General features: G+C 42.3%; 1 protein-coding gene across 1 annotated transcript in view; it reads left to right on the top strand.

The window, feature by feature from the left end:
* Positions 1 to 13,900, top strand: part of tnni3k (TNNI3 interacting kinase) — a 47,083-nt gene extending 33,183 nt beyond the window's left edge. The window contains exons 17-25 of the mRNA XM_055940778.1: positions 5,994 to 6,098; positions 6,317 to 6,369; positions 7,431 to 7,483; positions 7,866 to 7,998; positions 8,122 to 8,231; positions 12,189 to 12,248; positions 12,403 to 12,569; positions 13,551 to 13,630; positions 13,814 to 13,900. Coding sequence (XP_055796753.1) covers positions 5,994 to 6,098; positions 6,317 to 6,369; positions 7,431 to 7,483; positions 7,866 to 7,998; positions 8,122 to 8,231; positions 12,189 to 12,248; positions 12,403 to 12,569; positions 13,551 to 13,630; positions 13,814 to 13,893 — 841 coding nt within the window. The 3' untranslated portion in view covers positions 13,894 to 13,900. The remainder of the gene's footprint in view (positions 1 to 5,993; positions 6,099 to 6,316; positions 6,370 to 7,430; positions 7,484 to 7,865; positions 7,999 to 8,121; positions 8,232 to 12,188; positions 12,249 to 12,402; positions 12,570 to 13,550; positions 13,631 to 13,813) is intronic.
* The last annotated feature ends 988 nt before the right edge of the window (positions 13,901 to 14,888 follow it).

The raw sequence follows: 14,888 nt of genomic DNA, 5'->3' as shown, positions 1-14,888 counted from the left end.
CAAATCCCCATTATCATAACTGTACCTTAAAATCAACTACCAGGCTAAATTACTAGTTAGATCATGGCTATCCCTACTCTGCAGTAAGTAACTTAGCTAGCTATAATTTCTTACACCTTTACGATAGCAATCAGGCTATCTGCAAATTGTGGTAATCATTTTAGTAACGTTAACAGACTGATAATAACAGTTGTTCGTTTTGAGTTCAGGTACAAAAATCTAACTGTGTTAATGGATTTCAAGTTGCTGAACGTTAACTTGCCGAACACTGACAACTATAGCCTACTAGTTTCTCCACATTAGCTAAACATTTGTATACTGTAACTTACGACACTGCACTGTATATGCGTGTATTACTAGCACAGATGTAAACATAATGTTAGGCTAAATTGGGAACCGATCTCTCTTATCTGATTAACTGTCTGTTAATGGAGCCAAAGGTCTAACGTTAACTTACAGAGCGACTCAACGTTCGTAAAACCCAATGCTAAACCTGAAAACTTACTTCAAATATGATGCTTTCGCCAATCGCGAGAAGAGCTTGTGGAGCTGTGGAAATATTCTCTCTTCTTCTTCTGTATGTTCTTCTTATTCTTCTGTGTCTCGCAACAGATCTGATCTGTAATTAACATGAAACGAAGCTGCACTTCCATCTTTGAAATTGTTACACTTATATTTTAGTTCAAATCATACATTCCAGCTGACTGACTTCTTCTGGATGCATGCTGCCTCACAACTTTGAATGATGTGATAACTAATTGTTTTACAAAAGATCTCAAAATAAATTCACCTGTTAAATTGTGTTTTTCTGAGGATGTAACTTTGCTTGTCTATGTTCATGTGTTCTGGATATTTCAGTATACGTATGTAATTCTCTGTAGATTGTGTTAATGTGTAATGTACTCATGCTTCATCTTTGGCAGCCACACGCTTCTCTCTTCCTCGTCCTTGATTTGAAAAATACGCCGCCGAACGTCAAAATAAATGCTTCTTTCAACTAGAGGTGAAATGAGATATCAATCAGCATCAAACTGCCAGTAGCGAATTACATTTTGGGGTGGCCAATCAGATGTCAGGGGTGTCCAGTGCCACCACTCTGGCATGCCCCTGGGTCCAGCTGCTCAATAATGAGTGTGGTAGCCTCCTGGGTGGCGCAGTGGTCTAGGGCACTGCATCGCAGTGCTAGCTGCGCCACCAGAGTCTCTGGGTTCGCGCCCAGGCTGGGCTGGGTTCGTGCCCAGGCTCTGTCGCAGCCGGCCGCAACCGGGAGGTCCTTGGGGCGATGCACAATTGGCATAGCGTCGTCCGGGTTAGGGAGGGTTTGGCCGGTAGGGATATCATTGTCTCAGTATGTAAAATGTAATGTAATGTAAAATGTATGCACTCTACTGTAAGTCGCTCTGGATAAGAGCGTCTGCTAAATGACTAAAATGTCAATGTAAATGTATTCCCTGTGCACAGTTTACCTAGATCTCCAGGAGCAGTCAACAGGTGAAGTTGCAGATCCCATCCCCGTCGGCAAAAATGTTATTGACATTCAGTACTGAGAGAGACTTGGTCATTTCTTCAAACAATCATCTTTATTTAATATTGATTAATTATCGCTATAATGAAACCGTGGACTGTTAGGCTGAGAGCCTACCCTTTACAGACCATGCTGATCCTTATATACAGTTGAAGTCAGAAGTTTACATACACCTTAGCCAAATACATTTAAACTCAGTTTTTCACAATTCCTGACATTTAATCGTAGTAAAAATACCATGTCTTAGGTCAGTTAGGATCACCACTTTATTTTAAGAATGTGAAGTGTCAGAATAATAGTAGAGAGAATGATTTATTTCAGCTTTAATTTCTTTCATCACATTCCCAGTGGGAAGTTTACATACACTCAATTAGTATTTGGTAGCATTGCCTTCAAATTGTTTAACTTGGGTCAAATGTTTTGGGTAGCCTTCCACAAGCTTCCCACAATAAGTTGGGTGAATGTTGGCCCATTCCTCCTGACAGAGCTGGTGTAACTGAGTAAGTTTTGTAGGCCTCCTTGCTCGCACACACTTTTTCAGTTCTGCCCACAAATTTTCTATAGTATTGAGGTCAGGGCTTTATGATGGCCACTCCAATACCTTGACTTTGTTGTCCTTAAGCCATTTTGCCACAACTTTGGAAGAATGCTTGGGGTCATAGTACATTTGGAAGACCAATTTGCGACCAAACTTTAACTTCCTGACTCATATCTTGAATTGTTGCTTGAATATAACCATATGATTTTCCTGCCTCATGTTTCCATCTATTTTGTGAAGTGCACCAGTCCATCCTGCAGCAAAGCATCCCCACCACATGATGCTGCCACTCCCGTGCTTCACAGTTGGGATGGTGTTCTTCGGCTTGCAAGACTCCCCCTTTTCCCTACAAACATGACGATGGTCATTATGGCCAAACAGCTCTATTTTTGTTTCATCAGACCAGAGGAAGATCACATTCAATGGAGTGAAGAGCTGCAGGGTGAAGCCTGGTTTTGGGGTGCTGTTGCTGCCGACGGTGATGTTGAGAGGACACCAGGAGCTTATAATCATGTTAGTCAGTGCTTGAGGGAAGACTCGACCGAATATGTGCGTCAGATTCACACTCACACTCACGTGTTTCTCCCACTGGCTGGATGGATGGTGAATGTACCCTGAATCTATGGTTGTCAGCGAAGTGAGGTGGATGAATGCAAATTCTGCAATTTGCATGATGAGATTATTGAACAGTGTTAAAGTCTCTAAGCTTTGCAGGCCAGAGAAACTGTTCTCTGTAGTCTGAGCGATCTTGTTACTCCCTAGTTCTAGGAACCTCAATTCAGCTGTTCAGTTGTTGTATAATTATGCTCTACATAATGAGATATGAATTTGGTGGTCATCCAATTGAATGAAGACTGGCAGTTCTTCCACTGCTTTTCGTGCAAGCTGTGTTGTATCTGTGTGCATCTATATATCTTGTGCATCTCATTTTTATATCTTGCACATAATGTGCGATCTCTCCTGGATCTGTTGTTTAGACACATTGAGAGGCGTAGGGGCAGATCAGTTTATTTTTACGCCCTTCTTTCTCACTTCCCCTTTCTCTGTCCCGGCACTACGCATCTTACTGGTCTGTGACTCACTGACACGGTTAGAGGGGAATAAAGCAGCCCAACAGTTAACACACAGGAACTTTATTTAAACACACTGAGGAAGATGAACATGGGGATGCACATGGGGATGAAAGGTTGGAATAGGTCGAGTTTGAGAGTTTGAGAGGCAGATTTATGGTACCCCCTAGACTCTCGAGCTCAGGTTGTGGGGAGATGGAGTGTGAGGGAGTGTGAGGGAGTGTATGGGTTCTGTATAAGGAAAAGAAAGACAATGAATATACTGTACATACGATATGACAAGAACATAATAACAGTAATGAAGGACTGTATAAATTACATATAATCAGTAAATATGTTTACAGGTTACAAGCTATACAGAGGCAGCATACATAATGCAACAACAATTAACAACTAACTATTAAGAACAATATATATTGTTGCACAACTCACATTGGGCACGCACACCATCCCACAAGCCAAGACAGAGATACTGTATGAGTTTGTTCAGTTGTTGATGGGCAGAGACAGAGTTGTTACTGTCTGCCACTGCTTGAGGGACACTGACAGTATTGTGCGACCTGTATAGTCAATAGGATGGGCAGATGTCCAGCATCCTATCAGGGCACAGGTCACACAGGTCAGAAAGAGTTTGCGAGGCAGATTTATGATACCCCCTAGACTCTCGAGCTCAGGTCGTGGGGAGATGGAGTGTGCAGCTCAGGGTTGTGAGGTGCTGATAACAGTCACCGGCAGGGAATTCGTAACAGTATATCTTTCTCACATTTAAACTTTCGTAAAACACTTTACTATAGGTTTCCTTATGAATGCATCCATAAATCCTTTACAACAGCTAATCTCAGCAAAAAAATAAACGTCCTCTCACTGTCAACTGCGTTTATTTTCAGCAAACTTAACATGTGTTAATATTTGTATGAACATAACAAGATTCAACAACTGAGACATAAACTGAACAAGTTCCACAGACATGTGACTAACAGAAATTGAATAATGTGTCTCTGAACAAAGGGGGGGGGGGTCAAAATCAAAAGTAACAGTCAGTATCTGGTTACATTAAGTACTGCAGTGCATCTCCTCCTCATGGACTGCACCAGATTTGCCAGTTGTTGCTGTGAGATGTTACCCCACTCTTCCACCAAGGCACCTGCAAGTTCCCGGACATTTCTGGGGGTAATGGCCCTAACCCTCACCCTCCGATCCAACAGGTCCCAGACATGCTCAATGGGATTGAGATCCGGGCTCTTCGCTTGCCATGGCAGAACACTGACATTACTGTCTTGCAGGAAATCACGCACAGAACGAGCAGTATGGCTGGTGGCATTGTCATGCTGGAGGGTCATGTCAGGATGAGCCTGCAGGAAGGGTACCACATGAGGGAGGAGGATGTATTCCCTGTAACGCACAGCATTGAGTTTGCTTGCAATGACAACAAACAGTCCGATGATGCTGTGACACACCACCCCAGACCATGACGGACCCTCCACCTCCAAATTGATCCTGCTCCAGAGTACAGGCCTCGGTGTAACGCTCATTCCTTCGACGATAAACGCGAATTCGACCATCACCCCTGGTGAGACAAAACCGCGACTCATCAGAGAAGAGCAGTTTTAGCCAGTCTTGTCTGGGCCAGCGACCGTGGGTTTGTGCCCATAGGCGACGTTGTTGCCGGGGATGTCTGTTGAGGACCTGTCTTCCAACAGGCCTACAAGCCCTCAGTTCAGCCTCTCTCAGCCTTTTGCCAGGAATTTACGACCTGAGATAACAGAACCTGGGTGTAGGAGAAAGTGAGAGAGGGGGAAGCCACGATCTATACCCAGAAAGGGCCACATCATGACACCTCCTTGCAGCATGCCTAAGGCACATTCATGCAGATGAGCAGGGACCCTGGGCATCTTTCTTTTGGTGTTTTTCAGAGCCAGTAGAAAGGCATCTTGAGTGTCCTAAGTTTTCATAACTGTGACCTTAATTGCCTACCGTCTGTAAGCTGTTCGTGTCTTAATGACCGTTCCACAAGTGCATGTTCATTAATTGTTTATGGTTCATTGAACAAGCATGGGAAACAGTGTTTAAACCCTTTACAATGAAGATCTGTGAAGTTATTTGGATTTTTACGAATTGTCTTTTAAAGACAGGGTCCTGAAAAAGGGACGTTTCTTTTTTTGCTGAGTTTATATAACACATTATAAAAACTTGTCATAAGCAGTCATAAGTAGTTTTAAATATTCATTAGTAATGACATGAGATGCAGTAGGGATTCATTATAACCGGTTTTATAACATCTCATGCCGTTACTCAAAACTATTTCAAAATACTTATGACAATTTAGGAATGTTATAATGTGTTATATAGCTGTTATAAAGACTTTATTCATAAGGACACCTTCATTAAAGCGTTACTTAAACTTTTTAATTGGTATGTAAGTATAATGTTTAGTGCTGTTGTCGATCCATCATCCAGTATTTTTTATGGACATTTGAAAACGTGCAGATTGTGGCTGTAAAACAATTGTTGTGAACTGTTTCATGTCTTATTTCTTGGTAGTGTCTTTACATTCGTTTCTCCCACTTATCATCATTGATCTATACTAAGTGTTACTCTGATACCTGTTTTGTCATACCTGTGGTATACGGTCTAATATACCACGGCTGTCAACCAATCGGCGTTCAGGGCTCAATCCACCCAGTTTATAATAAGTGTTACTCTGCATTTAGATAAAGTCTAATAGTCTATGAGCTGACTTATTGATCTTCTGCTGTGTACCGCGGTATCAGTTGATTGGCAGGGCTAGGAAGCATCGATCTGTGTTACTTAGTGTTGGGGTTGTTCCTCTAATGATGTGTAATGATGTGTCAACGGACAGGATCATCGACCTGCAGTCCAAGCTCATCATCGCCATCGACGTGGCCAAGGGCATGGAGTACCTGCACAACCTCACTCAGCCCATCATCCACAGGGACCTCAACAGGTCGGTGGAGGGTGGGGGTCAGTGGGGTTTTGTGTGTGGGGGTGGGGTGGGGTGATGTGCTGGGTGCATGTGTGTTTTGTGGGGAATTGATACTGGGTCTCACCCTATGTAGAAATGAAGCATAATGAGGGGTATAGATGTTGAATTGAAGCTATAATGACTATGTGAAATTAAGTGTTTTGAGTTATTCTTCCAATCATGACATTTGCTACTTTTAGTCACAACATTCTGCTCTATGAGGACGGGCATGCTGTGGTGGCTGATTTTGGAGGTAAGCAACAAAATACAGCACCAGTCAAAAGTTTGGACACACCTACTCATTCAAGGGTTAGTCTTTATTATTATGACTATTTTCTACATTGTAGAATAATAGTGAAGACATCAAATCTATGAAGTAACACATATGGAATCATGTACATGTTGTAACCAAAAAAGTGTTAAATAATAACAAATAATTTGAGATTCTTCAAAGAAGCCACCCTTTTTAAAGGTATTTTCTTGAAAGTAAGCATTTCACTGTAAGGTTGTATTCGGCGCATGGGACAATTTTGGGGGGGGATTTGATTTGATGTTTTTTTCAACTGACCTTCATGTCGTAAAGTTGTGATGGACTGTCGTTTCTCTTTGCTTATTTGAGCTGTTCTTGCCATAATATAGACTTGGGCTTTTACCAAATAGGGCTATCTTCTGTATACCACCCCTACCTTCTCACAACACAACTGATGGCTCAAACGAGTTAAGAAGGAAAGAAATTCCTCTAATTAACTTTTAACAAGGCACACGACAAGAGTGTCATAACATAACATAACTATCATAACACATTATAGCCCTTGTCATAAGCTGTGCAAAGCTGGCCTCTTTGAAGAATCTCAAATATAAAATCTATTTTGATTTGTTTAACACTTTTTTGGTTACTACATGATTCCAAATGTGTTATTTCATAGTTTTGATGTCATTGCTGTTATTCTACAATGTAGAAAATAGCAAAAATAAAGAAAAACCCTGGAATGAGTAGATGTGTCCAAACTTTTGACTGGTACAGTATAAACATACAATATAATGAAGACAGATTACAGCTGGTAAAGTAGCCATTTCCTATAGTGAATTTGTCATAAATGCCCAATAACAGCTAGTTTTCAGATTATATTTCCCCCCCTCCCGACTCAGACCACTCCAAGACAGTCCTAACAAAATGCTTGCTTGAGAAATGTTTATGGGAAACTATTATAGTAAGGTACTAAATTGTTACACAGACGTGATTTGATATTGAAATAAAAATGGCTGCCTCACTAACCTCATTAGAATCTTGAAAGCCTTTTTTTCTCTCTTTAGAATCCAGATTTCTGTTATCCGAGGTTGTGGACAATATGACCAAGCAGCCAGGGGTTAGTCCAACTTCCTGGTTCACCATACCATAAATGTGTGTGTGTTTAACTATACTTGTGGGGACCAGAAGTAGTAAACAAACAAATATCTGTCCCCACAAGGTCAAATGCTATTTCTAGTAGGTTTAGGGTTAAGGTTAGATTTTGGGATTAAGATTAGGATAATGGAAAATAGGATTTTGAATGGTTATAACTTGTGTGTCCCCACAAGGTTAATTAAATGTGTGTGTGTGTGTATGTGTGTGTGCGTGCGTGCGTGTGAGTGAGTGTCAGTGCGTGCGTGCGTTATGCTCCCTGGAGTGAAGCCTTTGCTGAGGAACCATTTGTCCATGGTAGCCAGAGTGTTTTGCATTGCTAATTTGACTCTTGTGTTGGTGTACAGAACCTGCGCTGGATGGCCCCAGAGATATTCACCCAGTGTACACGCTATACTGTCAAGGCCGACATGTTCAGCTATGCCTTGTGTCTGTGGGAGCTGCTCACTGGAGAGATCCCCTTTGCCCACCTGAAACCCGGTAACCTCTGCATGATTAAAAACACACCAATCTGATACTGGTTTGGGAGAATGTGAATCAATGAGTGAGTATTGGTTTGTTTCAAGCATGTTAATATGTTGGATTCTCCCTGTCCTCATCAAGCTGCAGCAGCTGCAGACATGGCCTACCACCACATCCGGCCTCCTATTGGCTACTCCATACCCAAACCCATCTCTGCCATGCTAATGAGGGGCTGGAATGTCTGTCCAGAGGTCAGTGTCCTCCTACAGTAGATAGATAGAGCGTAAAAGACCCCTACATTTATGTGAGCTAAATTCATATGAACTAAATTCTACATATGCTAAGTTCATATGAGCTAAGTTCATGTGAGCTAAGTTCATGTGAGCTAACTATACTAAGTGCTAAGTATACTTACATACCCTACCTGCACTCAGCTGTGCTGTATATACTGCCTCATGAATTACTGCTGATGTCACTTTCTTTTGCATAATTCAACAAGTGTGTCAATAGCAGGATACCCTTGGATTAAAAATCATCAGAGCTTGACTCTGTATTACACCCATCTGAACAGACATTTCATTGTTTGCGAGATCAGACATAATATCACTATAATCCGAGTGTTCATTTTCGAAAGTTGATTTAATTTCAGCGGAACTAATTTGTATACATTTCAACTGTATTAATTATTACTTTTTCAAATTCCGCAAAAAATGAACACACATCAAAATAAAGTTATCTTTCGTCTTTTTCTTGGTATGTTAGTGTTGAGACGATGCATTAAATCCCAGACAAAGCTTTATCGTTCTTATAGATTTAATGGAAAGACAATCTACTGTATTCCATTGAGCCCATTTCAGCCATTACCGGGGTGTCTTAAAGGGAAGTAGTCTCTGGCTCTGTGTTTTTTGTCAAATCAAATCAAATTTATTTGTCACATACACGTGGTTAGCAGATGTTAATGGGAGTGTAGCGAAATGCTTGTGCTTCCAGTTCCGACCATGCAGTAATATCTAACAAGTAATCTAACCTAACAATTTCACAACAACTACCTTATACACACAAGTGTAAAGGAGTGAATACATATATGTACATAAAAATATATGAATGAGTGATGCCCGAACGGCATAGGCAAGATGCAGTAGATGGTATAGAGTACAGTATATACATATGAGATGAGTAATGTAGGGTATGTAAGCATTATATAAAGTGGCATTGTTTAAAGTGGCAAGTAATAGATTTAATTACATCAAGATGGCAAGATGCAGTAGATGGTATAGTGTACAGTATATACATATGAGATGAGTAATGTGGGGTATGTAAGCATTATACAAAGTGGCTAGTGATAAATTGATTACATAAATGTTTCCATTATTAAAGTGGCTGGAGTTGAGTCAGTATGTTGGCAGCAGCCACTCAATGTTAGTGATGGCTGTTTAACAGTCTGATGGCCTTGAGATAGAAGCTGTTTTTCAGTCTCTCGGTCCCCGCTTTGATGCACCTGTACTGACCTCGCCTTCTGGATGATAGCGGGGTGAACAGGCAGTGGCTCGGGTGGTTGTTGTCCTTGATGATCTTTTTGGCCTTCCATTTGACATCAGGTGGTGTGGGTGTCCTGGAGGGCAGGTAGTTTGCACCCGGTGATGCGTTGTCCAGACCTCACTACCCTCTGGAGAGCCTTACGGTTGTGGGCGGAGCAGTTGTCGTACCAGGTGGTGATACAGCCCGACAGGATGCTCTCGATCTGTAAAATTTAGTGTTTTTGGTGACAAGCCAAATTTCTTCAGCCTCCTGAGGCTGCTACGCCTTCTTCGCCACGCCGTCTGTGTGGGTGGACCATTTCAGTTAGTCCGTGACGTGTACGCCGAAGAACTTAAAACTTTCCACCCTCTCCACTACTGTCCCGTCAATGTAGATAGGGGGCTGCTCCCTCTGCTGTTTCCCGTAGTCCACGATCATCTCCTTTGTTTTGTTGACATTGAGTGTGAGGTTATTTTCCTAACACCACACTCCGAGGGCCCTAACCTCCTCCCTGTAGGCCGTCTCGTCGTTGTTGGTAATCAAGCCTACCACTGTAGTGTCGTCTGCAAACTTGATCATTGAGTTGGAGGCGTGCATTGCCACGCAGTCATGGGTGAACAGGGAGTACAGGAGAGGGCTGAGAACGCACCCTTGTGGGGACCCAGTGTTGCGGATCAACGGGGTGGAGATATTGTTACCTACCCTTACCACCTGGGTGCGGCCCGTCAGGAAGTCTAGGACCCAGTTGCACAGGGCGGGGTCGAGATCCAGGGTCTCGAGCTTAATGACGAGTTTGGAGGGTACTATGGTGTTAAATGCTGAGCTGTAATCGATGAACAGCATTGTTACATAGGTATTCCTCTTGTCCAGATGGGTTAGGGCAGTGTGCAGTGTGATGGTGATTGCGTCATCTGTGGACCTATTGGGGCAGTAAGCAAATTGGAGTGGGTCTAGGGTGTCAGGTAGGGTGGAGGTGATATGGTCCTTGACTAGTCTCTCAAAGCACTTCATGATGACGGAAGTGAGTGCTACAGGGCGGTAGTCATTTAGCTCAGTTACATTAGCGTTCTTGGGAACAGGAACAATGGTGGCCCTCTTGAAGCATGTGGGAACAGCAGACTGGGATAAGGATTGATTGAATATGTCTGTAAACACACCAGCCAGCTGGTCTGCGCATGCTCTGAGGACGTGGCCGGGGAAGCCGTCTGGGCCTGCAGCCTTGCGAGGGTTAACACGTTTAAATGTTTTACTCACGTTGGCTACAGTGAAGGAGAGCCCGCAGGTTTTGGTAGCGGGCCTTGTCAGTGACAGTGTATTGTCCTCAAAGCGAGCAAAAAAGTTGTTTAGTCTGTCTGGGAGCAAGACATCCTGGTCCTCGTCTTAAAGTGAAGTAGTCTCTGGCTCTGTGCTTGTTGTCTTACAGTGAAGTAGTCTCTGGCTCTGTGCTTGTTGTCTTACAGTGAAGTAGTCTCTGGCTCTGTGTTTGTTGTCTTAAAGTGAAGTAGGATCTGTCTCAGTGTTTGTTGACTTACAGTGAAGTAGGATCTGTCTCAGTGTTTGTTGACTTACAGTGAAGTAGGATCTGGCTCTGTGTTTGTTTTCTTACAGTAAAGTAGGATCTGGCTCTGTGTTTGTTGTCTTACAGTAAAGTAGGATCTGGCTCTGTGTTTGTTTTCTTACAGTAAAGTAGGATCTGGCTCTGTGTTTGTTGTCTTACAGTGAAGTAGGATCTGGCTCTGTGTTTGTTTTCTTACAGTAAAGTAGGATCTGGCTCTGTGTTTGTTGTCTTACAGTGAAGTAGGATCTGGCTCTGTGTTTGTTGTCTTACAGTAAAGTAGGATCTGGCTCTGTGTTTGTTTTCTTACAGTAAAGTAGGATCTGGCTCTGTGTTTGTTGTCTTACAGTGAAGTAGGATCTGGCTCTGTGCTTGTTTTCTTACAGTAAAGTAGGATCTGGCTCAGTGTTTGTTGTCTTACAGTGAAGTAGGATCTGGCTCTGTGTTTGTTGTCTTACAGTGAAGTAGGATCTGGCTCTGTGTTTGTTGACTTACAGTGAAGTAGGATCTGGCTCAGTGTTTGTTGACTTACAGTGAAGTAGGATCTGGCTCTGTGTTTGTTGACTTACAGTGAAGTAGGATCTGGCTCAGTGTTTGTTGTCTTACAGTGAAGTAGGATCTGGCTCAGTGTTTGTTGTCTTACAGTGAAGTAGTCTCTGGCTCTGTGTTTGTTGTCTTAAAGTGAAGTAGGATCTGTCTCAGTGTTTGTTGTCTTACAGTGAAGTAGTTTCTGGCTCTGTGTTTGTTGTCTTACAGTGAAGTAGGATCTGGCTCTGTGTTTGTTGACTTACAGTGAAGTAGGATCTGTCTCAGTGTTTGTTGTCTTACAGTGAAGTAGTCTCTGGCTCTGTGTTTGTTGTCTTACAGTGAAGTAGGATCTGGCTCTGTGTTTGTTGTCTTACAGTGAAGTAGGATCTGGCTCAGTGTTTGTTTTCTTACAGTGAAGTAGGAGATGGAAAGCCTGCTTTTCAAGTAGAGTTCACCTTTGATTCATGTGTGGGTAGATCCGCATAACCACACAGACAGACAGACTGAGAAAACACAGCTCTGTGTGTGTGTGTGTGTGTGTGTGTGTCTTTTTTTTGTGAAGAGTGTTTATAGGTTAAATAATCCTATTTTATCTCCTCCGAATCAGGATAGACCTGAGTTCTCTGAGGTGCTGGCCACACTAGAGGAATGCCTATGCAATGTGGAGGTATGGTGTTTTTCTATAGTATGTGAATCTACACCAGAGTGGGAATTAACATGTTGCTTACATTTTCAGAAAGTTTACAGATTCCTAGCTTTCTTGTCTGTCCATGTGACACTTGTTGATGATAATGTCATACATGTACGTGTGTGATCCACAGTTGATGTCCCCAGCCTCCAGTAACAGCAGTGGGTCCCTGTCCCCCTCTGGCTCTTCTGACTGCCTGGCGAGGGGCAGTCCTGGTCGGAGTCACGTGGCCGCCCTCCGTTCCCGCTTTGAACTGGAGTACGCCCTCAACGCCCGTGCCTACGCAGTCTGGACTCAGAGGTAGGGCTTCACTAGCCTGGTCGTTGACTGGCGTTGATAATGATCATAGGTGTTGGCTACACAGCACACACCTATCTGGGACCAGGCTAGTATATCATATAGTCTTCTCCACATACAGATGAACGCAATACAGAGAGAATGGATTCGAGAGTTTGACTGAAGGAGTTTCAAATGTTTCTCTCTTTTCTATTAGGGCATGTTAACCTTTGTCTCTGTCTCTGTCTCTGTTTCTGTCTCTATGGCCTATATACTGGATGGCTAAGCATAACCAAGTTAAGTGTAAAGGCCAGTACTAGTAGGAATTCCATGGACATCATGTCTGGGCCTGTAAAGTTGTACTTTGTTGCTGCGATAGCACTCACCTTGACCCACTGTTTGAGCAATAATGTGTACAACACTAGAAACGCTTTACTGCAACAGTTAGAGGTGGAGTTGCCCGGATATGGGTCAGGGAAAACAAAGGCAAGCCAATCAGATAAAACCTTTCTATGCATTCTGACTAAGGCCTAAAGACTCAACTGGTGACCAGCCCTGTAAGCCTGTGTGTGAGTGTTTGTGTGTGTGGTTGAAGAGAAAAGGGAGTAGATCGGGAACCTGGCAACGGTCTCCAGGGACACAGTAACTGAAGTTAGGTTTGTCTGTGTTCTCTACTGCTGAAGTCTCTGCCTATTGGAAATATCCTGGCAGACTGGCAGTTAATCAAATGTTTCATCCATTTAGTTTATATTAGATGTAGAAGTGAGAGAGTGTGGTTATTAGGTCCTGTGCTGTTACACAGGGGGTCATGCTAGATTCAACAGAGGACATCAGAGATGTGTCTACACCTGCCTCATCAATCTTTCATTATTTTAAAGAGATCGTTATACAAAATGTGTCCGTAACCATGTGATGCAGATTTTCGTATTATGTAGTAGAGGTTGATTATGTAAACAGAATCACTATATTCAGCCTTATAACAGCTCATGTATGTTTTATTTTCAGCGAGGGACGACGTGATTCCCAAGGTCCGTCTCTGGATGAACTGAGGAGGAATATGCAGTTTCCACCTATTGACCGAAATGGTAAAAAGCATATTAATGAAGATACTCATCAATCCTATACCGGTATTATAGAACTTCATCATTTGAAATGGAGTACAGCCAATTGGGTAGAATGTACACCAAAGCTGGTGTTGGTGTGTGTTGGGAAAGGAACTGGCTGTGGATCATCCCTAACCCCTGACCTCTGTGTCCTATCTCCTTCAGGGTATGTGTCAGACCCTATGAGCACCATGCGCTTCCACTCCAACTGCAGCAGCAACGGCAGCTTCGAAGACAGCAACTAACTAACATAGATGGGAAGTCTTCCAGCTCTACTATGCACTATTACTGTAGTTCATAAAGCCATAGCCTTGTTTCTAAATGTATCACATAGACATATTGGTTGATCTAGTCTTGAGTATAAGCTATATATATCGTTGTGTGTATTTCCTAAAGCTATTTACTACTTTCTGTGTTCATGGTGTTGAACTATTTGAATAGATTTGTGTGGTTTTTATATCTGGTAAATATTTGTTGGATAAGAGGCATTTTGGGGTTTTTGAGAATGTTTCATAGTATACCACCTGTATAGTCTATTCATTAAAAACATCTTGAAGCGTCAGAATGCTTAGGCAATTTGTGCTTTTTATTTTCAATAAAATAGATATATCATTGAGTTTCATTCTATAGGATTTGACAGTGATAAACAAGATGAATCCTAACCAAACAAAATTATATACAGGATTCATAATAAATGGCATATGAAGAAATAAATGATACAAGAATTGTCAGGTTTTGGCCAGGACTGTTCTGGCTTTTGTCACTAGATGTCCCCATTGCACCTTTTTTGAACCTTTTGTTTTTTCCTTGCTCTTTTATTGTTTGCACCTGTGTGTCGTTCCCTTGTTAGTATTTAAACCCTGTGTGTTCCTCAGTTCTTTGCTCAGTGTTTGTATGTTAGCACCCAGCCCCAGCCCAAGCCTTTTTGTGTGAAACATATAGTTCTCTTATTGGATTTTCCAGAGGTTCTCTGGTTTATTTCTTGTGTATTTTTGAGTAGTCTTTTGAGGTTTGTTTTTCCCTGCTGTTTTTACCACTTTGTGGAGTTTCTTTGTATTTTGGAGGATATCCATTTTGTGCCTCTTGGCTTTATTTTGGACGTGGTGGATTTATATTCTTTGCCTGAAGATCTTGTCCTTTTATTAAATCATTATCTCTAGTACTGCTGAGTCTGCCTCATCTTCTGGGTTCTGCCAACTATTAGTGACTGTTTCTCTCACCGGGTCCTGACAGAAACACT

Source organism: Salvelinus fontinalis, chromosome 12 (genome assembly GCF_029448725.1).
Source record: "Salvelinus fontinalis isolate EN_2023a chromosome 12, ASM2944872v1, whole genome shotgun sequence".
NCBI classification, from domain to species: Eukaryota; Metazoa; Chordata; class Actinopteri; order Salmoniformes; family Salmonidae; genus Salvelinus; species Salvelinus fontinalis.
This window is presented reverse-complemented; position numbering and strand designations above follow the sequence as displayed.